The sequence below is a fragment of the Primulina tabacum genome, chromosome 3 (assembly GCF_025594145.1).
Source record: "Primulina tabacum isolate GXHZ01 chromosome 3, ASM2559414v2, whole genome shotgun sequence".
Taxonomy (NCBI): Eukaryota; Viridiplantae; Streptophyta; class Magnoliopsida; order Lamiales; family Gesneriaceae; genus Primulina; species Primulina tabacum.
The window spans coordinates 5249443-5265507 of record NC_134552.1 but is presented as its reverse complement, the minus strand read 5'-3'; the positions used below and the strand labels follow the sequence as shown (position 1 = coordinate 5265507).

Here is a 16065-nt window from a genome sequence, read left to right as displayed (position 1 = left end):
TGAATACCTCTAGACTTCTAAACTCCATAAAAGTCATTAAAAGTTATAATCAATACACCCCTTTAATAGAATTCCATAGAGTCATTAAAAGTTTATTGACATTTTGAATACCTATAGACTTTTGTAGAGTTTTAAAAGTCAAGTTTGAATACCACATGATTTTTTAAAATTCTACAAAAGTTTACATTGAATACCACTAAACTTTTATGGAGTATATAAAAATCTAGTTTGAATATCTCTCTAGACTTTTAAACTCCATAAAACCGGTAGAATCATCTCGTACAAATTTTTATTACATCACCACCACAAAACCGGCAGCTTGTATATGATGCGAAGTCGTAGCCTTAAATTTCACCTTGGAAAATACTGTATTTGTAATGTTTGGTGGGACACACACTAGCGCGTCCGAAATTTACAATTTTTTTTTAAAAAAAATTAATATATATAATCGATAATAGAAAGAGGAATACGCTGAAAAAATCTCTAGCCGCCTCATTTTCAGGTTATTAATTCTCTGTCTGATCTATATTTGAAGCGATTATGTGGGTTTTTACCAACTCTAGTTTGTCGATTTTGACTTGTTTGTTTGTGGCGTGATTTATGGTTATGCATGCGAATCTAGGGTTTGGGCCGTGTTGTGGATTGATTCTGTGGTTAGGTGATGTAGTTTTTGTGCTGGGAAATTGAAGTTTACGAATGGATTTTACAGATTCTGACCCAATATGTTATCTCGTGCTCAATTTTGTTAGATTGGAACTCGTTATGAGTGTGAATTAGGTGTATTGGGATTTACGTTGTGGTCATGGTGATTGTAGGCGGTAAGGATGTCTACGCCAGCAAGGAAGCGGCTGATGAGGGATTTCAAGCGGCTACAGCAGGACCCTCCTGCTGGCATCAGTGGCGCACCTTATGATAACAATATCATGCTCTGGAATGCTGTTATATTCGGGTATTTTTTGTTGGCCTGTTTGCTGGTTATTTATTTTGAGATTTACTAAATAACTGGGGTTTTCTTTTTGAAATTGCAGGCCGGATGACACTCCTTGGGATGGAGGTGGGAATGTTCTTCCTTAGAATCAAGTTTTAGTTTGGATTTGCTAATCATAGATGAACTATTACGAATGTTTGTTGTTGCAGTTTATAGTTATAACTTAGATGTGTTTAATTTTCTCATCTATCACTGAATGGGATATGCTCATTCCAAGTGGTTTTACGTCCCCCTAAATTCGAAATTATGTGTTGCTGATGTATTAAATTTATGTTTATCTATATCATTGCAACGGTAAAATTTATTTTTCTCACATGTTATTCATACCAAAGGTGTAATTTCATGAGAAAATATGAACAAATACAAATATTTGATGTGTGAACCTCTGATATATGGTGCATAATTTTGATGGCTTAATGTGTTACCCTTCCCTTATGTTGGATCAAAAGCACGACGACGACATGCTGAAAAGTTCATTAGAAGTTTTGTTGACATTGAATCTGGTTCTCTCGATCGTTCAGTTTTTTAATATTATGTATATATATTGTTTGCTGCTAGGTACGTTTAAACTCTCGCTTCAATTTACAGAAGACTACCCAAATAAGCCCCCAACAGTGCGATTTGTGTCTAGGATGTTCCATCCAAACAGTAAGTTAATTGATGTTCTATTTATCGGTATCATAAGCATGGCATAATGGATTACTCTTTGCTCGACTCTCTTTCTTTTAAAGATTCACAAAGCCAAAACCAACCACGGAAGCACTGCAGTAAAATAATGATATATATATATATATATATATATATATATATATATTAACACTGTTTAGCTGATCCCAATTGGTTTGGGACTAAGATCTGTATGATTATGAAAGAATCATACCTTCATGAATCACAGTTCTTGCCAGAGATGAAATTATCATCTGTCGTTTCTAAAAATGGCTAGAAGTTAATACTGCAGCCTGCATTTGTACGGTGTATTTGTTGGTTGTCTTGATGCTTTTATGTTAGCATATTGTCTGAATGCACTATTCTTAAAGCTATCTGAAAGTGCCACCTTTAGACACTGTGATGCTATTTCTTTTATGTACTGTCCAAACATAACATCTCAAGAATCTCACAACAAATTATTTAATTATTTCATTTGCTGCTTATTTTGAATCAAAAATGTTTACTACCCTGCTCAACATGACTTGTGACATTGTTATGTTATGTTTGCTAAGGAGTATCACATATCTTGGTAGCAAGGATTTCTCGAGTTCTAAGGTTTCATTCCTTTAAAGATGTTTGATTAATTGTGAGGAGGGGCTTTATATCTGCTTTAGCCCATCAGTGTTGTGCTAAAAATTTGTATAGTTCTGCTTCCATCAACTTCGTCTCCGCAAGCGTGAAACTTCTATGCCTAACCAAATTTAGCTAGTATATACTTTTTAAAAGCACCTCGACCATTTTCATGTGAAGTTTCTTAACATTCATCTTTGAGTTTACAAATTTTTGTGCATTTCATTTGATATTATGGGGCCCATGTAGTTTTATTTAGTGGCTATAAATATCGTAATAAATGCTGTGAATCATGGATATCTCATTAAGATGTGCACACATGTAATATTTTAAGTTTGCTCGCTTGGCTCATTGGCTATTATCATATATTTTACCACCATTTTTACATTGTTTTCTAAAGCTTACATTTGGTGTGATGTGGTATTAGATGTATTTCCAAGAGACGATTGGTGAATGACATTAATCATTATAGATTTTCATTGTCGACGAGATATTCCAACTAAATGGAAAAACATTTGATTACAATTCTTCTTTTCTCGTTATATTTCTGTTGTTTATTAGTTTATGCTGATGGAAGTATATGCTTGGATATCCTGCAAAATCAGTGGAGTCCAATATATGATGTAGCTGCTATTCTTACATCTATCCAGGTAGATTATGGCTGTGAAATGTTGTACCATGTCTTTTCTCTACATGTATAGAATGGAACATCAATTATGATAGTTTAAGTTCTCAAGAAGAATAAACCAACATGATTTAACTAAAATAGCTAGAGTTGAATACAAGCAGGAGTTGAGGTATGACAAGGTGTACTAGAAAATTAAGTAACTAAATCAATTTATTTTTGTGTTACAGATGCATGTAACACGTCAACGAGACACTATAATGTTTGTGTACTTGCACAATGAAATCTTGTAAATATTAACTTCAGAGACAAAAATCTCCGGCTTGTGCATTGAATTTTTGTCATATATCTAACCCAAATGCATGATAGAGAATTGTGACATTCAGAAACTGCTGGATAGTTTGTTTAGTTTCCACTTCAAAGTTCAAAAAAAAATTATTATTTTCCCTTCACCGCCCACTCAACTTTAACAATATTTATAGGCTGCCAATATTACTGTGTATGCCAGTCTCTTCAGAAGTCGTGGTGGTTCAACAAAGACTTATAAATTTTCGCCATGATTGTCGGTATTATTGTTTGATCGATAGGTTCTGTTTCTGGTTGTAACATACCATGCTGGAATCATGTTTACTCCTGATAGCGCCATGACAAGAGTCAATCACTTTTTTTATTTTTCATTTACAGTCGCTGCTGTGTGATCCAAATCCAAACTCACCCGCAAATTCTGAATCTGCGCGGTTGTTTAGTGAAAACAAGCGTGAATATAACAGGAAGGTGCGTGAAATTGTTGAGCAGAGCTGGACAGCAGATTAGTGTTTACTCCTACAGACTGCATGATGGGAGATTGCTACTGATGAAGAAGCTTCATATTCCAACGGCCTTTCTCCCGGTAGAATCATCTCTGTTTCTGTGAACCTTTGTTTTATTATCATTCTACGCAAGTGACTCCTATAGTAACATTGTTATTGTATTACATACTAATCTTCAGGACTCTGAAGGGTCTTTCTCTTGAAATTTTTCTGGTGTTCGAATGTGCCATAGTATCTGTACATATTGATATCTTGTACCAGATATTGTGAAAGTGTATTAAACTTTTGTTCCCCCTCCCCCTCCCTCCCTCCTTCCCTCTAGTTATGTCTTGAAAACAACTCCGCACATCACCCATTCTCCCTGGTTTTTAGCTTTCGAATCAGTGTTTTTTAGAAATTTATATGAAGTGTCTCGTCTTCAACTTGAGCATCGTTGAAAACGTTTCCCTGAGTTAGAGAATTCATGTATGTCGTCAAATTCCATTGTTGAGATCGTATCTTATGACAATCTTTTTTTCCCGAACTTGTTATGCGCGATATATGTACCTCTCTTTCTTGATTACAAGTTAAGGGTCGACTAGATACATTTGTTTGCGACTGTAATATGTCTGAAAGTAAGTTTTACTGATTAGAAGTTGGTTTAAATGTCATCATCAGATGGTTCATTACAGTAGCATGTTGAACCCCTCCTAATTTTGTTTTTATTTGTCAGTCAACAACCATATCTAGGAACTGCATTATCCTCATTACTGCTAGGCTGTCAATTTCATGTGGGAGAGATTCTCATAATTTACTCGATTCACGTTTCATCCTTCGTAATGCATATATATTGATATTACCCGCTGGAGTCTCTTACATTGTAAAATTCTTCTAGTAAAATATGCGTTACATTGTCTTAGTCTAGAATGGGTATCTCGGGATCATTCTATATTCCATTGGGTATAGGTCACTCTGTGCAATTTATGGTTTTTTTCCCCACAAAACATGGGATGGACCTCTAGTTTGAAGTGGTGCCGACCCCATCAATTCAGCCAATGTAATCAGGGGGGCATGAGTTGGGTGTTTTGAGTCGGGTAATTCGGGTTTTGGGTATATTATTTTATACCCGATCCTGAAATAATCGGAAAACCGATTATTGAGTTTGGGATCAGGTTGGAATCCGAGTTACCGACTCAAGTGCGTGGCACGTTAAATTTAGGATTCTTCTCGCTTCAGAAACATTAGATCAAATGAGCTTATTGTAGAAAAATTGGTCAAGGGCATTGCCAAGCATGCATCTCAAAAATAAATAAAAACAACATTATTATTATCTTACTACAGTTGTTTCCATTGTATTCTTGAGGTGTCAGTGATTTGGAGAATGCACAACTAACCACGTCTAAAGTCACATGGGTTTTGTTGGAATCATGTGCTCTACAAGATTACAAATGTTTCACTTCTATTGTGAATTTAAGGAGTTCCTATTTATTATTCTTGAGTTGTACATCCACATGCCTCGATATAATAATTATTTTATATATATATATATATATATATATATATATATATATATATAAAGTTTAATCATTGTACATGGGAAAATAAATGGAGCAAGGGGGACCCTCGGCAGAAATGAAGATGATAGGTAGGCTTCTTTGAGACTTGGGTGTCTTAAGATATACCTTGCGTGTGGGATGGTGTCTTTTGTTTTTAGGCAAAAATTTGTGTGAAACGATCTCATGGGTCGTATTTTGTAAGACAGATCTTTTATTTGGGTCATCCATGAAAAAATATTATTTTTTATGCTAAGAGTTATTTTTTATTGTGCATATCGGTAGGGTTGATCTGTCTCACAAATAAAGATTCGTGAGATCATCTCACAAGAGACGTATTTTTATTTTTATACCCTTTTGTGGGTGTGTATAAGTGTATATAATTATTTATATAAACTAATAAGGTACCCGGCTATTGATTTTATGGGTGTCCGCTAATCAAATCATTAAAAATTAAAAATCACACCTAAATTTTCGGTTCTTGTTTGGTTCGATTATGATGATTGATTTAAAATTTGAATTTATTTTTAAATCTAAATCGTGATTGTTTAAAAACTAATACAAACCATTGATTTGGTTAAGTTTTTGTTCATCTCTAGCAAATACATAGTTAAAATTTTGAAGGAAAAAGTGTGTTTCCATTGAGAAGCGTCTTTTCGCCTTTTTGGTAATGGTGTGTCCAATAAGTGCACCTCTCGCATTCAATACAGTCATCGAAAATTCAAGAAACGAATTCAAAAATCAGACATTTTGGTAGGCTTAATTTTTTTAAAATTGTATTTGCATTGATAAATTTGAAATTATGAATTTAAAATTTTTTGATTTGTTATAATGTTTAAATTTTTAAGTGAATCCCGAATTCACCTATATCAAATTAAATATTCGTAACCATCGAAGTCTTGTTAGCGACTTCGGGAGATTGTTCTTTTCAACTAGTCTTAGAGATTGAAAAGATTGATTCTTCCTTATTTACTACAAGTCTCAATCCAAGCTCTTGCAACTAGGGCTGTAAACGAATCGAATCGAATTGTAGTGAGTAGGAGGGGGACTCTCTCTCCCTACTTTCTACACGTGGTTTTTCTACGAGCTAGCCCGATAATTGGACAGTGTCAAGTATTATTTTTAAAAAGATGTAATAGAATTTTTTTATTATTATTATTATTTTACAGTGGGGGAGAGGGTTTGGGTTCGAACACGATATTGGGACACTTGATGCTTGTATAGACCAAACTAGTATTTAATCAGTGTGATGTACGGGATGATATTATTAAAAATTAGTGAAAAAAATGAATAGATATTAAGTTAAAAAAATAATATAACTATAAAAATAAAAAAAAACTTTTTTTGCTAATTTTAAATAATTTTCTTAAATACAACGCATGTCGATTAATTTTTTTGGCTAATAATCACTATCTTATATCAAAATTTTAGATTGTGTTATCCTAAGGCAATGACATTATGTTTATCATGTTTAGTGTATCGATGTCGACCACCAACCTTAATATATATTTAATTCTTTAATTTTCGAGAAGTTAAATATTATTATTTTTTAACATGTGATAAAAAAATATTTTTAAATCACATTCAATAAAATTAATGAGAAATACTTTTTAAAAAGTTCAGTAATTTCGTCTAAATCCATATTCACAAACAATTTTGTGACATGACACGTGTTTGACACATTTGAATGATAACAATAATTGTTTCGTCAATATCTTTATCCAAATGAGTTATGATTTTATCTACAAAATCACTTCATAATATACACAACCACCTATTATTTCGAAAGAAAATTGAAACATGTGATCACTTTTAACACTCAACCAATTTTATTTTTAGAAAAATTAAATAAACTAATTAAATATTGTATTTCTTTTTTAGTAAGTAATTTGAGCAGTAAATTACTTAAAATAGCAAAATATATTTTTGAATGATTTACCTCATGAGTGATACTGAACATTGCAATAATTTGTATTTTAAATTTATTTATACAATTTTTAATTAAATTGATTGATATAATCAATGCAAAAAATTTAATATAGTTTACTTTTTCAATAGAGTTTAATTTCAATTTGAGTAAAAAAATAAAAAAAGCATATAATACATAAATTACATTTGAATTAATATAAAAATAAATTAAATTCAAATTGAATTAAATGAATTGATATAATCAATGCAAACGATAATTGAAGTGATCATTTATTGCAGTATACATATGTCTATATATATATATAATATATATATATATATATATATATATTAAATTGATTAATATAATCAATGCAAAAAATTTAATGTAGTTTATGTTTTCAATAGAGTTTAATTTCAATTTGAATAAAAAATAATACAAAACATATAATACATAAATTATATTTGAATTAATATAAAAATGAATTAAATTTAAATTTGAATTAAATGAATTGGTATAATCAATGCAAACAATAATTTAAATTATCATTTATTGCAGTACATATATTTCAATATTCGTGATATATCTTTCCTTTTTTAGAAATGACATTTTGGCGGAAAACTAATATTTTTGGTAAAAACTCTGCTTATATATATATATAGATGGTGGCGATTTGGGATATATTTAAAATATACTAGAATGAGTGTTATTCCAAATCCAATAATCGATCATTCAAATATTTCATCTCCTTAATTAACTTTGATATGTTTATAATTTTAATGTATATTGTCCAAAACACCCCCTTAACCATCCAAATATATATATCATAATTTCTATAATTTTTTTTCCTCTTCCACTAGTATAATTTCAATTTTGAATAAATTTTTAAAGCTACTTCATTAAATTTTTTATATAACACACGATAACACACATCGTGTGCGTCACAATCTGCTAATAGTGATTTATGTTTCCTAATTTTGCATGATGGTAACTTTTGGATATTTAGAAATAAGTGTTATATCTCATACGTTAATTATTTAATATCGTTTTTGAGATATGTCTTCCCATTATAGTTTGAGTAGTTTTTTTGCGAGATAATATCATGAATTTTATCGTGAGACGAGTTAACTAGATTAATATTTAGAGCCAACCGTATTATTTTTAATATAAAAATAATAATTTTTCATGTGTTGGGTCTGATAAGATATTTGTCTTACGAAATTGACTTATGTCTCATATGATTTTTATGATATACTTTTATATGCCCAGTTGTATAAAATATGTCTATTATATAATAGGGGTGGGATCGGTAGAGGTCTGTTCCGTAATCCACTTACCCAATTTTTGTCTCGATTAGAACTGAAATTTTTTTCTCTTGATCTTGCACCAGACAATATCGGAACCGAATAATTGGGATCCCAAAAATTCGAGATCTCTTCAGCTAGAGAGATGATATTACAAAGGTTAAGGACATCATTAGGTGTGGAGATGATATTCAGATATATATAAGGGTAGGAACTACAACGTGTTCCCTTGACGCTTATGAGTTTAGGTTAAAAGATTGAAAATTATGATAAACTATCTTTTTATTTTGTATAATTTTATTTTAAGTATAATATTTGTTTAAGTAATTTTTTTTTGGGTATTTGGATGGATTAGTTGACCATTTAATTTAAGTCCTAAAATCATCATCTATGGGTTTACCTCTTTTAAATATATTAGTCAATACTATATTGGGTTCGACCCAATATTATTTATTTAAAATTACAATCTTCCAACTCAATGTGTTTATAATATTATAATATTTAAAATAATTATTAAAATAATCAAGTCTGGCTCGGAATCTCGTCGGGTGGATATTAATTTCCTAATCTCTCTCTTAACATTGATCGGGATGAGAAAAATCCCTACAACTCGGGTCGAGAATTTTTTTTGAATGGGAACGTGGTGGGATTCTGGTTGGGTCGGGATTTTCATTTTGTTAGTCAGACCTATTCTATATAATTTTATTTCTATAAAGTTTTTTTTAAAAATGTTATCACAAACATCTTTTTATCTTAAAAAATCAAGAGAGATGGTTCGGAGTAGGGGTGCAAACGAACCGAGTCGGTTCGTAAGTTTTTTGAGTCGCCTCGAAAAATATTTGATTTGTATTCGAGCTTATCGAATTCAAACCGAACTCGAACATGCTCAATTTTTTTTCTAGCCGAACTTGAGCCCAAACTATTTAGTTCGATAATTCACGAGATGCTCACGAGTTTTAGTATTTTATTAATATAATATAATTTTATATTAAATAAATAAATTTCTAGCATTTTGAGTACTTATTTTTTTAATTAATCATTCAAATAGTTCGTGAACATGTTTGAATCTTTCGAGTCGAACTCGAACTCAAGCTTTAATTCAAACCGAATTCAGCCAAAAGTTTTAAAATTTTCGAAATTCAAATGGAATTCGAATAAAATTAATTCAATCCGAATTTGAGCTTTCAAATTTCGTCATATTTTCGTTTCATTTACACTGCTATTTCGGACTTGGGAGGCATGAGTGAACCAATTTATTATAGTTTTGAAAAAAACTTGAAATTTATTTATAAAAAATTAGAATTTGGATTGTGCATGTCTATTTCTAATTGATCATTTTTATTAGATTTATTTTGGTAATTTTAATATTTTATTTATCATTTTTTTGACGAATATTTTATTTATCATAGTGCTGACATAATGCTACATGCATCGACGTCACTAGGTTACATATTAGAGTTACATTGACGCTACTCTAATAAAAGACTAAAGTTTACAAAAAATATATAGAGATAATAGATTAAAAATGAAATATGATTACATTGACGTTATACTAAAAAAAAAATCAAAGTTTAGAAAAAGAATATAGAGATAATATATTAAAAATAAAATATGATTACATTGATGTTACACTAAGAAAAGAAAAGACTAAAGTTTAGAAAAAAAATATAGAGATAAAGATTAAAAATGAAATATGATTACATATATGATAATAGACAATATTTTAAAAAATTTCTTATATTCATTTGATAGAGATTAGGGATTTATTAATTCCGCTCATCCAACCATACTCACTTGTAATCTAACTTTTGGATTATTATAATTATCATAATAAGATTCTTTGATTCAATAAATAGTTAAGATAAAAATTTGTGTGAGGCGGTCTCACGAGTCGTATTTTGTGAGACAAATCTCTTATTTGGGTCATCCATGAAAAATTATTACTTTTTATGCTAAGAGTATTACTTTTTATTATAAATATTGGTATAATTGATCCGTCTCACAGATAAAAATTCGTAAGATCGTTTCACAAAAATATTTTCAATAATCAACATGTAACTAGTTAATCTATTTTTGTCTAGAACCAGACAGCCTACGACGTTGACGCACAAGAATACAAAAATAAAATAAAATAAAAAACAACTGAAATTAAATTTAAAATTGTAGCAAAATTACCAAACGACGCCGTTTCCGATCCGCAAAAATTTTCAAATTCTCTTCTCCAATCAGCGCTTTGGATCCACTCAACCATTTCTACTTAAAGCGACTGTATTACTACACCAACTCGCCGACCTCCATCAGTATACAGAAGGTGGAAACTGGAGATGTATACATACACTAATTTTACTCCACCGTATGTATAATAATTACCTTCGCCAATTCTGTCGAGTAAGCGGGCACAGGATTTACTGGGATAAGATGAATACATGCTCCAGAAATGGTGAAGAAGGCTGGTGGAGTGATGCGGTGTTGAGATGTCCATTTTCTTGCCATGAGTTTATGAAATAATTCTGCCGGTATACGGGCTTTTGATGTTTTCATAGTTTTAGTTTTTTTTCCTTCTTTTTTAATTTTCATATCAGTCAGTCTTTCACCTGAAGTTTAACTCCTTGACTGTTTTTGTGTGTGGTGGGTTTCCTCCATTTATGCCTATTTTTGTTTGCTGGGTTCTCTCTTCGTCAAGATTTGTAGCTGCGGGATTCTGATGTGAGATAAACCCTTCGTTTTTCAGGTTTGAAAAAGCGCAGATCTGAGCTGCATTGCAGTGAAACCCACTTACCTGTTTTTTTTTTTATGCTTTCTGGTTCTTGTTTTATGTTTGTATTTATGGTGGTTTGTGATTCCTTGTCAGCGGTTGTGTTTGATTTAAATCTTCCTCTACGATACCGCTACGAGCCTACGACTGTGTTTGAAAAACATATATACCTCTTGAATCATTTGTTCTTCGATTCTAATGTTTTTGACCTTGGACTTTATCTTGCCCTGTTCTGTGGGAAATTAAAAATTTGTTTATTTCCAGATTTTATTGCTCTTTTTTCTTTTAAAATTTAATTTATTTTAGCTACATTGTTTCCTGATGCTTTCACTTGATGAAATGTTGCAGGTTTTAATTAAATTGAGCAACTGTTCTTTTAAAGCGGGGTTCTTCAATGGGTAAGTCTCCTGGGAAATGGATCAAGACTGTGCTCTTCGGGAAGAAGAATTCGAAGTCTAATTTATCCAAGGTAAGATGAGCTATTATTGCTTTATTAATGTGTTTTGAAATTTTCTCGTTGATGTTTGACAAATCTTTTGCCTGCTCTTAATTCCATTTTCCATTAATGACGTTTCCTTTGTGTGGTTTCCCAACGTACAATATTCCATCAAAGAATTATTGCTTATACCTTCTTAGGATACATCACTGGGTGGTTAACTTTTTAAATTATTTTTTAAAGTTAGTTTGTAGTCCAATTTTGGTCTCATATGAAGATAATTCTGGAATTTAGAACGTCCACCATGATTTGTGTAAGTCATCAATATTCCACTTATAATTTCATATTTTACACGATTCTTTGCTGTTGTATGAATGTTGGATCGACTTATGATGAAATATATGTGGGCGTTTTAGTCATCTACATATTGTAATGTTTCTCTGTAATTTTTGTCTTCGTTATGTTTTGATGTTTCCTTTGCTATACATGCCATCTCTATCTAGAAGCCATTTATAATCAGGATTACCTTTTCTGTGCCATATACCTAATTATATTCTGCAAAATCCAACGCGATGAAAATTATATTTTAAAACCAATATCTTGAATTATTTAACTATACTTCTCTGATTTTTCATTATGCTTCTTGAACTCGGAAATTATGAAAATTTGGAATTAGATCCGTTGATAGTTTTGTTTTTAGGATATGACTTTATATCTTTCAATAATGGTTCCGCTTGGTATAAAAAATTATAATGCTGATTTACACTGCTTTGGGTGTCACAACGTCACTCCTCATGAAAGGCTGCTGCAAAGTCCCCTGTTGAGAATCAGGCTGGTAAATCTGCAGTCATTACTGATCCACCCCCCCAGTTGACTGATAGAAATGTTGAAGATATGGAAATTGAGAAGGGTAGATCTGCTGCTCCTTGTGATGCCACCCAATATTCTGGGAATCAACATTCACAAAGTAATTTAATGGTTCCAGTTGATGATGATGAGATGAGGAGGCAAGAACATGCTGCCACAATAGCACAAGCAGCCTTTAGGGGATACATGGTAACGTACTGTGAAATTGCATGTGGATATTGCTACATAGCTGACCAGCCTGAGTTATGCATATAATTCTTTCTTTTCTTGTCTTCAATTGATTTCTTCAACTTCTTGGCTTCTTGTGACTGTGTTTTAACCATAGGCTCGGCGTGCATTTTGGGCTCTCAAGGGTATCATAAGACTGCAGGCTCTTGTCAGGGGACATTTGGTCAGGAGACAGGCAGTTGCTACTTTTCGTTGCGTGCGGGCAATTGTTAAGATCCAGGCTCTGGTTCGTGGACAAAGAGTTAGACTTTCCGACTCCAGGCCTGAAAAGTTTAAAAAGTATACTTTTGCAAAGCGTCAGGTAACTTTGACCCGCATAACATAATTTATTAAAGTCTCTTCTTTTCAAGTCTCGTCAATGAAGAAATAGGTGATGAGAGAACCTATAATGGTTCGACCCAACTTCACTCCAAATTAGTTTGGCCTCATGCGGTCCGCGGACCGGGGATTCTATATGAAAAATATGTCTTTCCTTTTCTCAACCCCCGAGCCTTAGAACATGGAAATGTCTTCGTTTTTTCGGCGCTTTAGCGTTTGCCTTTTGTTTTTCTCCCATCTCTTCTCTGACAATCTTTGAGTGTTTGGTGGGGGGGGGGGGGTTATTGCTGGATCGTTTTAGATTGTCACCTGAAGTTATTAGTTAGCACATTGAATGCCTGATTTCCATAATCTGTTTTAACGTCCTTTTTTTGTTAAATGCTTTTGTTCATAATAGAATAATATGTCAATTCACTTTTTTGTATCATATACTAGCTTTCTTGTATTGCATTTTTCAAGGTTCTTGGTGCTTGTATTATATTCATCCCTGTGTACTTCATCAGGATTCTAAACAGGTGGACATTGAAGAAACAACAAATACATATATTCGTAAGGTATTATATTCATCAACACCTTAGGTTGCTAAAACATTTCTATTTGTTCATTTGATGGTACTATCTGGGTAAACCAAATAACATCTACCTTATTCTTCCTTTTCATGCCTTGTCAAATATTGTTGGTTGAACTAATAATGATCAAGTTATGAGAATGAATGTTATCCTTCTTTGTATCACTCACTCAGTCACTTGTAAAGACCCAACCTTCAATTATATATTGGACACGTGGACGCGTAGTTGTGAATGGAGAAGAAATTGATCTGTCTGTCTTTTCTAAGAATTCAGCTGGTTCGACTTATCTTTTTGTTGGACTTTCTTTTCATGTTTGTCTTCTCTTCATACTTCAATCAAATACTACTAAATCAATGATCCCCTAATACCCTGTTGGATTCGATTTATTCATCTAGTTTGCTAGGAACTTGCCAGTGCCTCATCTTTTAACATAAAAGTTGAACAATTACCTCCAAACCCTTTAATTTATTAAGGTCTTTGGCTGTATGCTTTTCCAAGGGTTTTACTTCATTTCCTTTCACTTCCAACCGAAACAGAAGTTCTAAGCTTTGCTTTCTAGCTTACCCGAGAACCTTCGACGTCAGATGTTGAAGAATTAGAATTACTTGCTCATATAATGTAATGAATCATCAAACACTGATACACTTCTACCGATCCCCTCAGCTGGGTTGCCTTTAACGAAATACAGAACAATATTTTGGAGGTCCTATCTCTGATTATCTATCTGCTCAATGTCAAACTGAAACTTTTCATGAAATGGCACATTTTAAGATCTTTCTGAATGTTGGAAGAGATGTGATATCATAAAGCCATTTATTTACCGACGAAGATTTACTCTCTTGAAGTGAGGACCTGATTTATGGACTTCCTTTACTTTTAGCTTCTTGTCACGTTGCCGGCTTCTATGCCTTTAAGTTTGCATTACAGTCAAGCTGAACCAAATTCTGCCTGTAACTGGCTTGAACGTTGGTCATTATGTCACTTTTGGGAACCACCTTTGCGGGCGAAAAATCCTTTGAACGTTAAGCCTCAGAGAAATCAGGGAGGGTCACAAATTGTTGAGACCATAGCTGGAAAGTCAAAAAGAAGTATCAGAAAGGTTTCGACAACAGTTAATGGGGACGCTGATGCTTTAGCTTCTGGTGAAATCGACAAGTCCAAACGCAACTTCTAGCAAAGTCACAAGTCATCAAACAGATCCTGTGCGAGAACAGCCCCAAAGTGAACTTGAGAGAATCAAGCTCAATTTGAGAAAGGTTTCTGCATCTGTAGCTGCAGCATCTGAAAAGTCAGAAATGGAAATCAAGAAGCCACAGACCCTGCAGAGTATGAAAACGTTGTTGTCTTCTGCTACTCTTGATGTTCCTGAGCAGAAAAACATGATACCTTCTGAAAACCCAACCAATCCAGATGTTGTAGCTGATGAACTGTCTTCAGTTGAAGCTCCTTCAAAGACAATAGTAGTTGATGAACCAGCAGCTGTGCCACATGATGATCATCCTGTTGTTGAGCTTCACTCATTGGAAGATGGTGGGAAGATAGAGAGTCCCTCGACTTTGAATGAGGAATCCAGCTTTAAGGAAGATCAGAGTGTCAAATCAAATCAGAAAATCAAGAAAAGGAGATCCCTTCCAGTAAAGCCGGAGTATCCTGAAAACGTAACACAGAACACCCCAAGTTTACCAAGTTATATGGCTGCCACTGAATCGGCGAGAGCAAAGCTTAGAGCTCAAGGATCTACTAAATTTGATGAAGACGGAGCTGATTATGGATATGTTCGCCGTCATTCTCTGCCAGCCTCCACCAATGGCAAATTGAGCTCAATGTCACCTCGGATACAAAAGCCAGTGCAAGCTAATGGAAAGGGAGGCACCAAAACTAACCGATCACTGACCACCTCTAGAGATGGTAAGGATTGTAAATATGCTAATACCTACAGTCTAATTTGTGATGCCATAATCCTATTTCTTAGTTATCTAATTTTGGTACACTTAAATCACTTGCATCATTTTCATTTATAACTTGATGATCCCCTGTTCTTAGATTCTGCCATTCTCTGGCTTTGTACAATTAACCATCAATATGCACTATGACTCTGATTCCTTCCAGTTTTATGTATTCGAAGTGCAATTAATCATTTGGGTGCCTCTGACTTTTCAGACAAGGTTCTTCAGCCTGGGTGGAGGAGATAAAAGTGTGGCAACATGCTAATCTTGGATACTAATGGAAGCCTCATGTGAGACCGACGATGCTGCCGCTCACTTTCTTTGATTCGTGCAAAATCTCTACTTCAAAGATGAAAGTGAAGTTTAACAAATGATCAAGAACTATTTGAACCTTTGTTTTCTTGTTGGTTTTTTAGGGAATGTATAGTCATGGATTGAGAGCGTCTCTTTGGTTGATTAACTCCATACTCTTCAGTTGATCCATGCTTCTTTACTCAATCG

The 16065-nt window shown here is 33.0% G+C and overlaps 2 protein-coding genes across 4 annotated transcripts; both read left to right on the top strand.

Annotated features, from left to right (window-relative positions):
• The first annotated feature begins 355 nt into the window (after positions 1–355).
• Positions 356–3993, top strand: LOC142539544 (ubiquitin-conjugating enzyme E2 2). Of its 3 annotated transcripts, none has more exons than XM_075645083.1 (6): positions 356–502; positions 816–949; positions 1029–1054; positions 1547–1636; positions 2828–2916; positions 3576–3993. In XM_075645083.1, exons 2-6 carry the CDS (start codon positions 825–827, stop codon positions 3702–3704), a joined length of 459 nt encoding a protein of 152 aa, XP_075501198.1. In that variant the 5' UTR covers positions 356–502; positions 816–824; the 3' UTR covers positions 3705–3993. The 3 variants fall into 3 exon arrangements, with proteins under 3 accessions (XP_075501198.1, XP_075501200.1, XP_075501199.1); XM_075645085.1 differs by lacking the exon at positions 356–502 and adding an exon at positions 521–542; XM_075645084.1 differs by lacking the exon at positions 356–502 and adding an exon at positions 541–658.
• A 6999-nt stretch (positions 3994–10992) lies between these two features.
• On the top strand, positions 10993–16034 carry LOC142539542 (protein IQ-DOMAIN 31-like). The gene is given in 8 exon segments (XM_075645081.1): positions 10993–11176; positions 11549–11669; positions 12438–12692; positions 12829–13032; positions 13553–13603; positions 14499–14783; positions 14785–15526; positions 15779–16034. Coding segments are annotated over 7 exon segments (1644 nt in total). The 5' UTR covers positions 10993–11176; positions 11549–11594; the 3' UTR covers positions 15811–16034.
• The last annotated feature ends 31 nt before the right edge of the window (positions 16035–16065 follow it).

Coding starts and splice junctions, on each gene's coding strand:
- LOC142539544 (XM_075645083.1), top strand. CDS start 825: ATGTCTACGCCAGCAAGGAAGCGGCTGATGAGGGATTTCAAGCGGCTA. Junction 1,637..2,827: donor TAGGATGTTCCATCCAAACA/GTAAGTTAATTG, acceptor GTTGTTTATTAG/TTTATGCTGATGGAAGTATA. Junction 2,917..3,575: donor CTATTCTTACATCTATCCAG/GTAGATTATGGC, acceptor TTTCATTTACAG/TCGCTGCTGTGTGATCCAAA.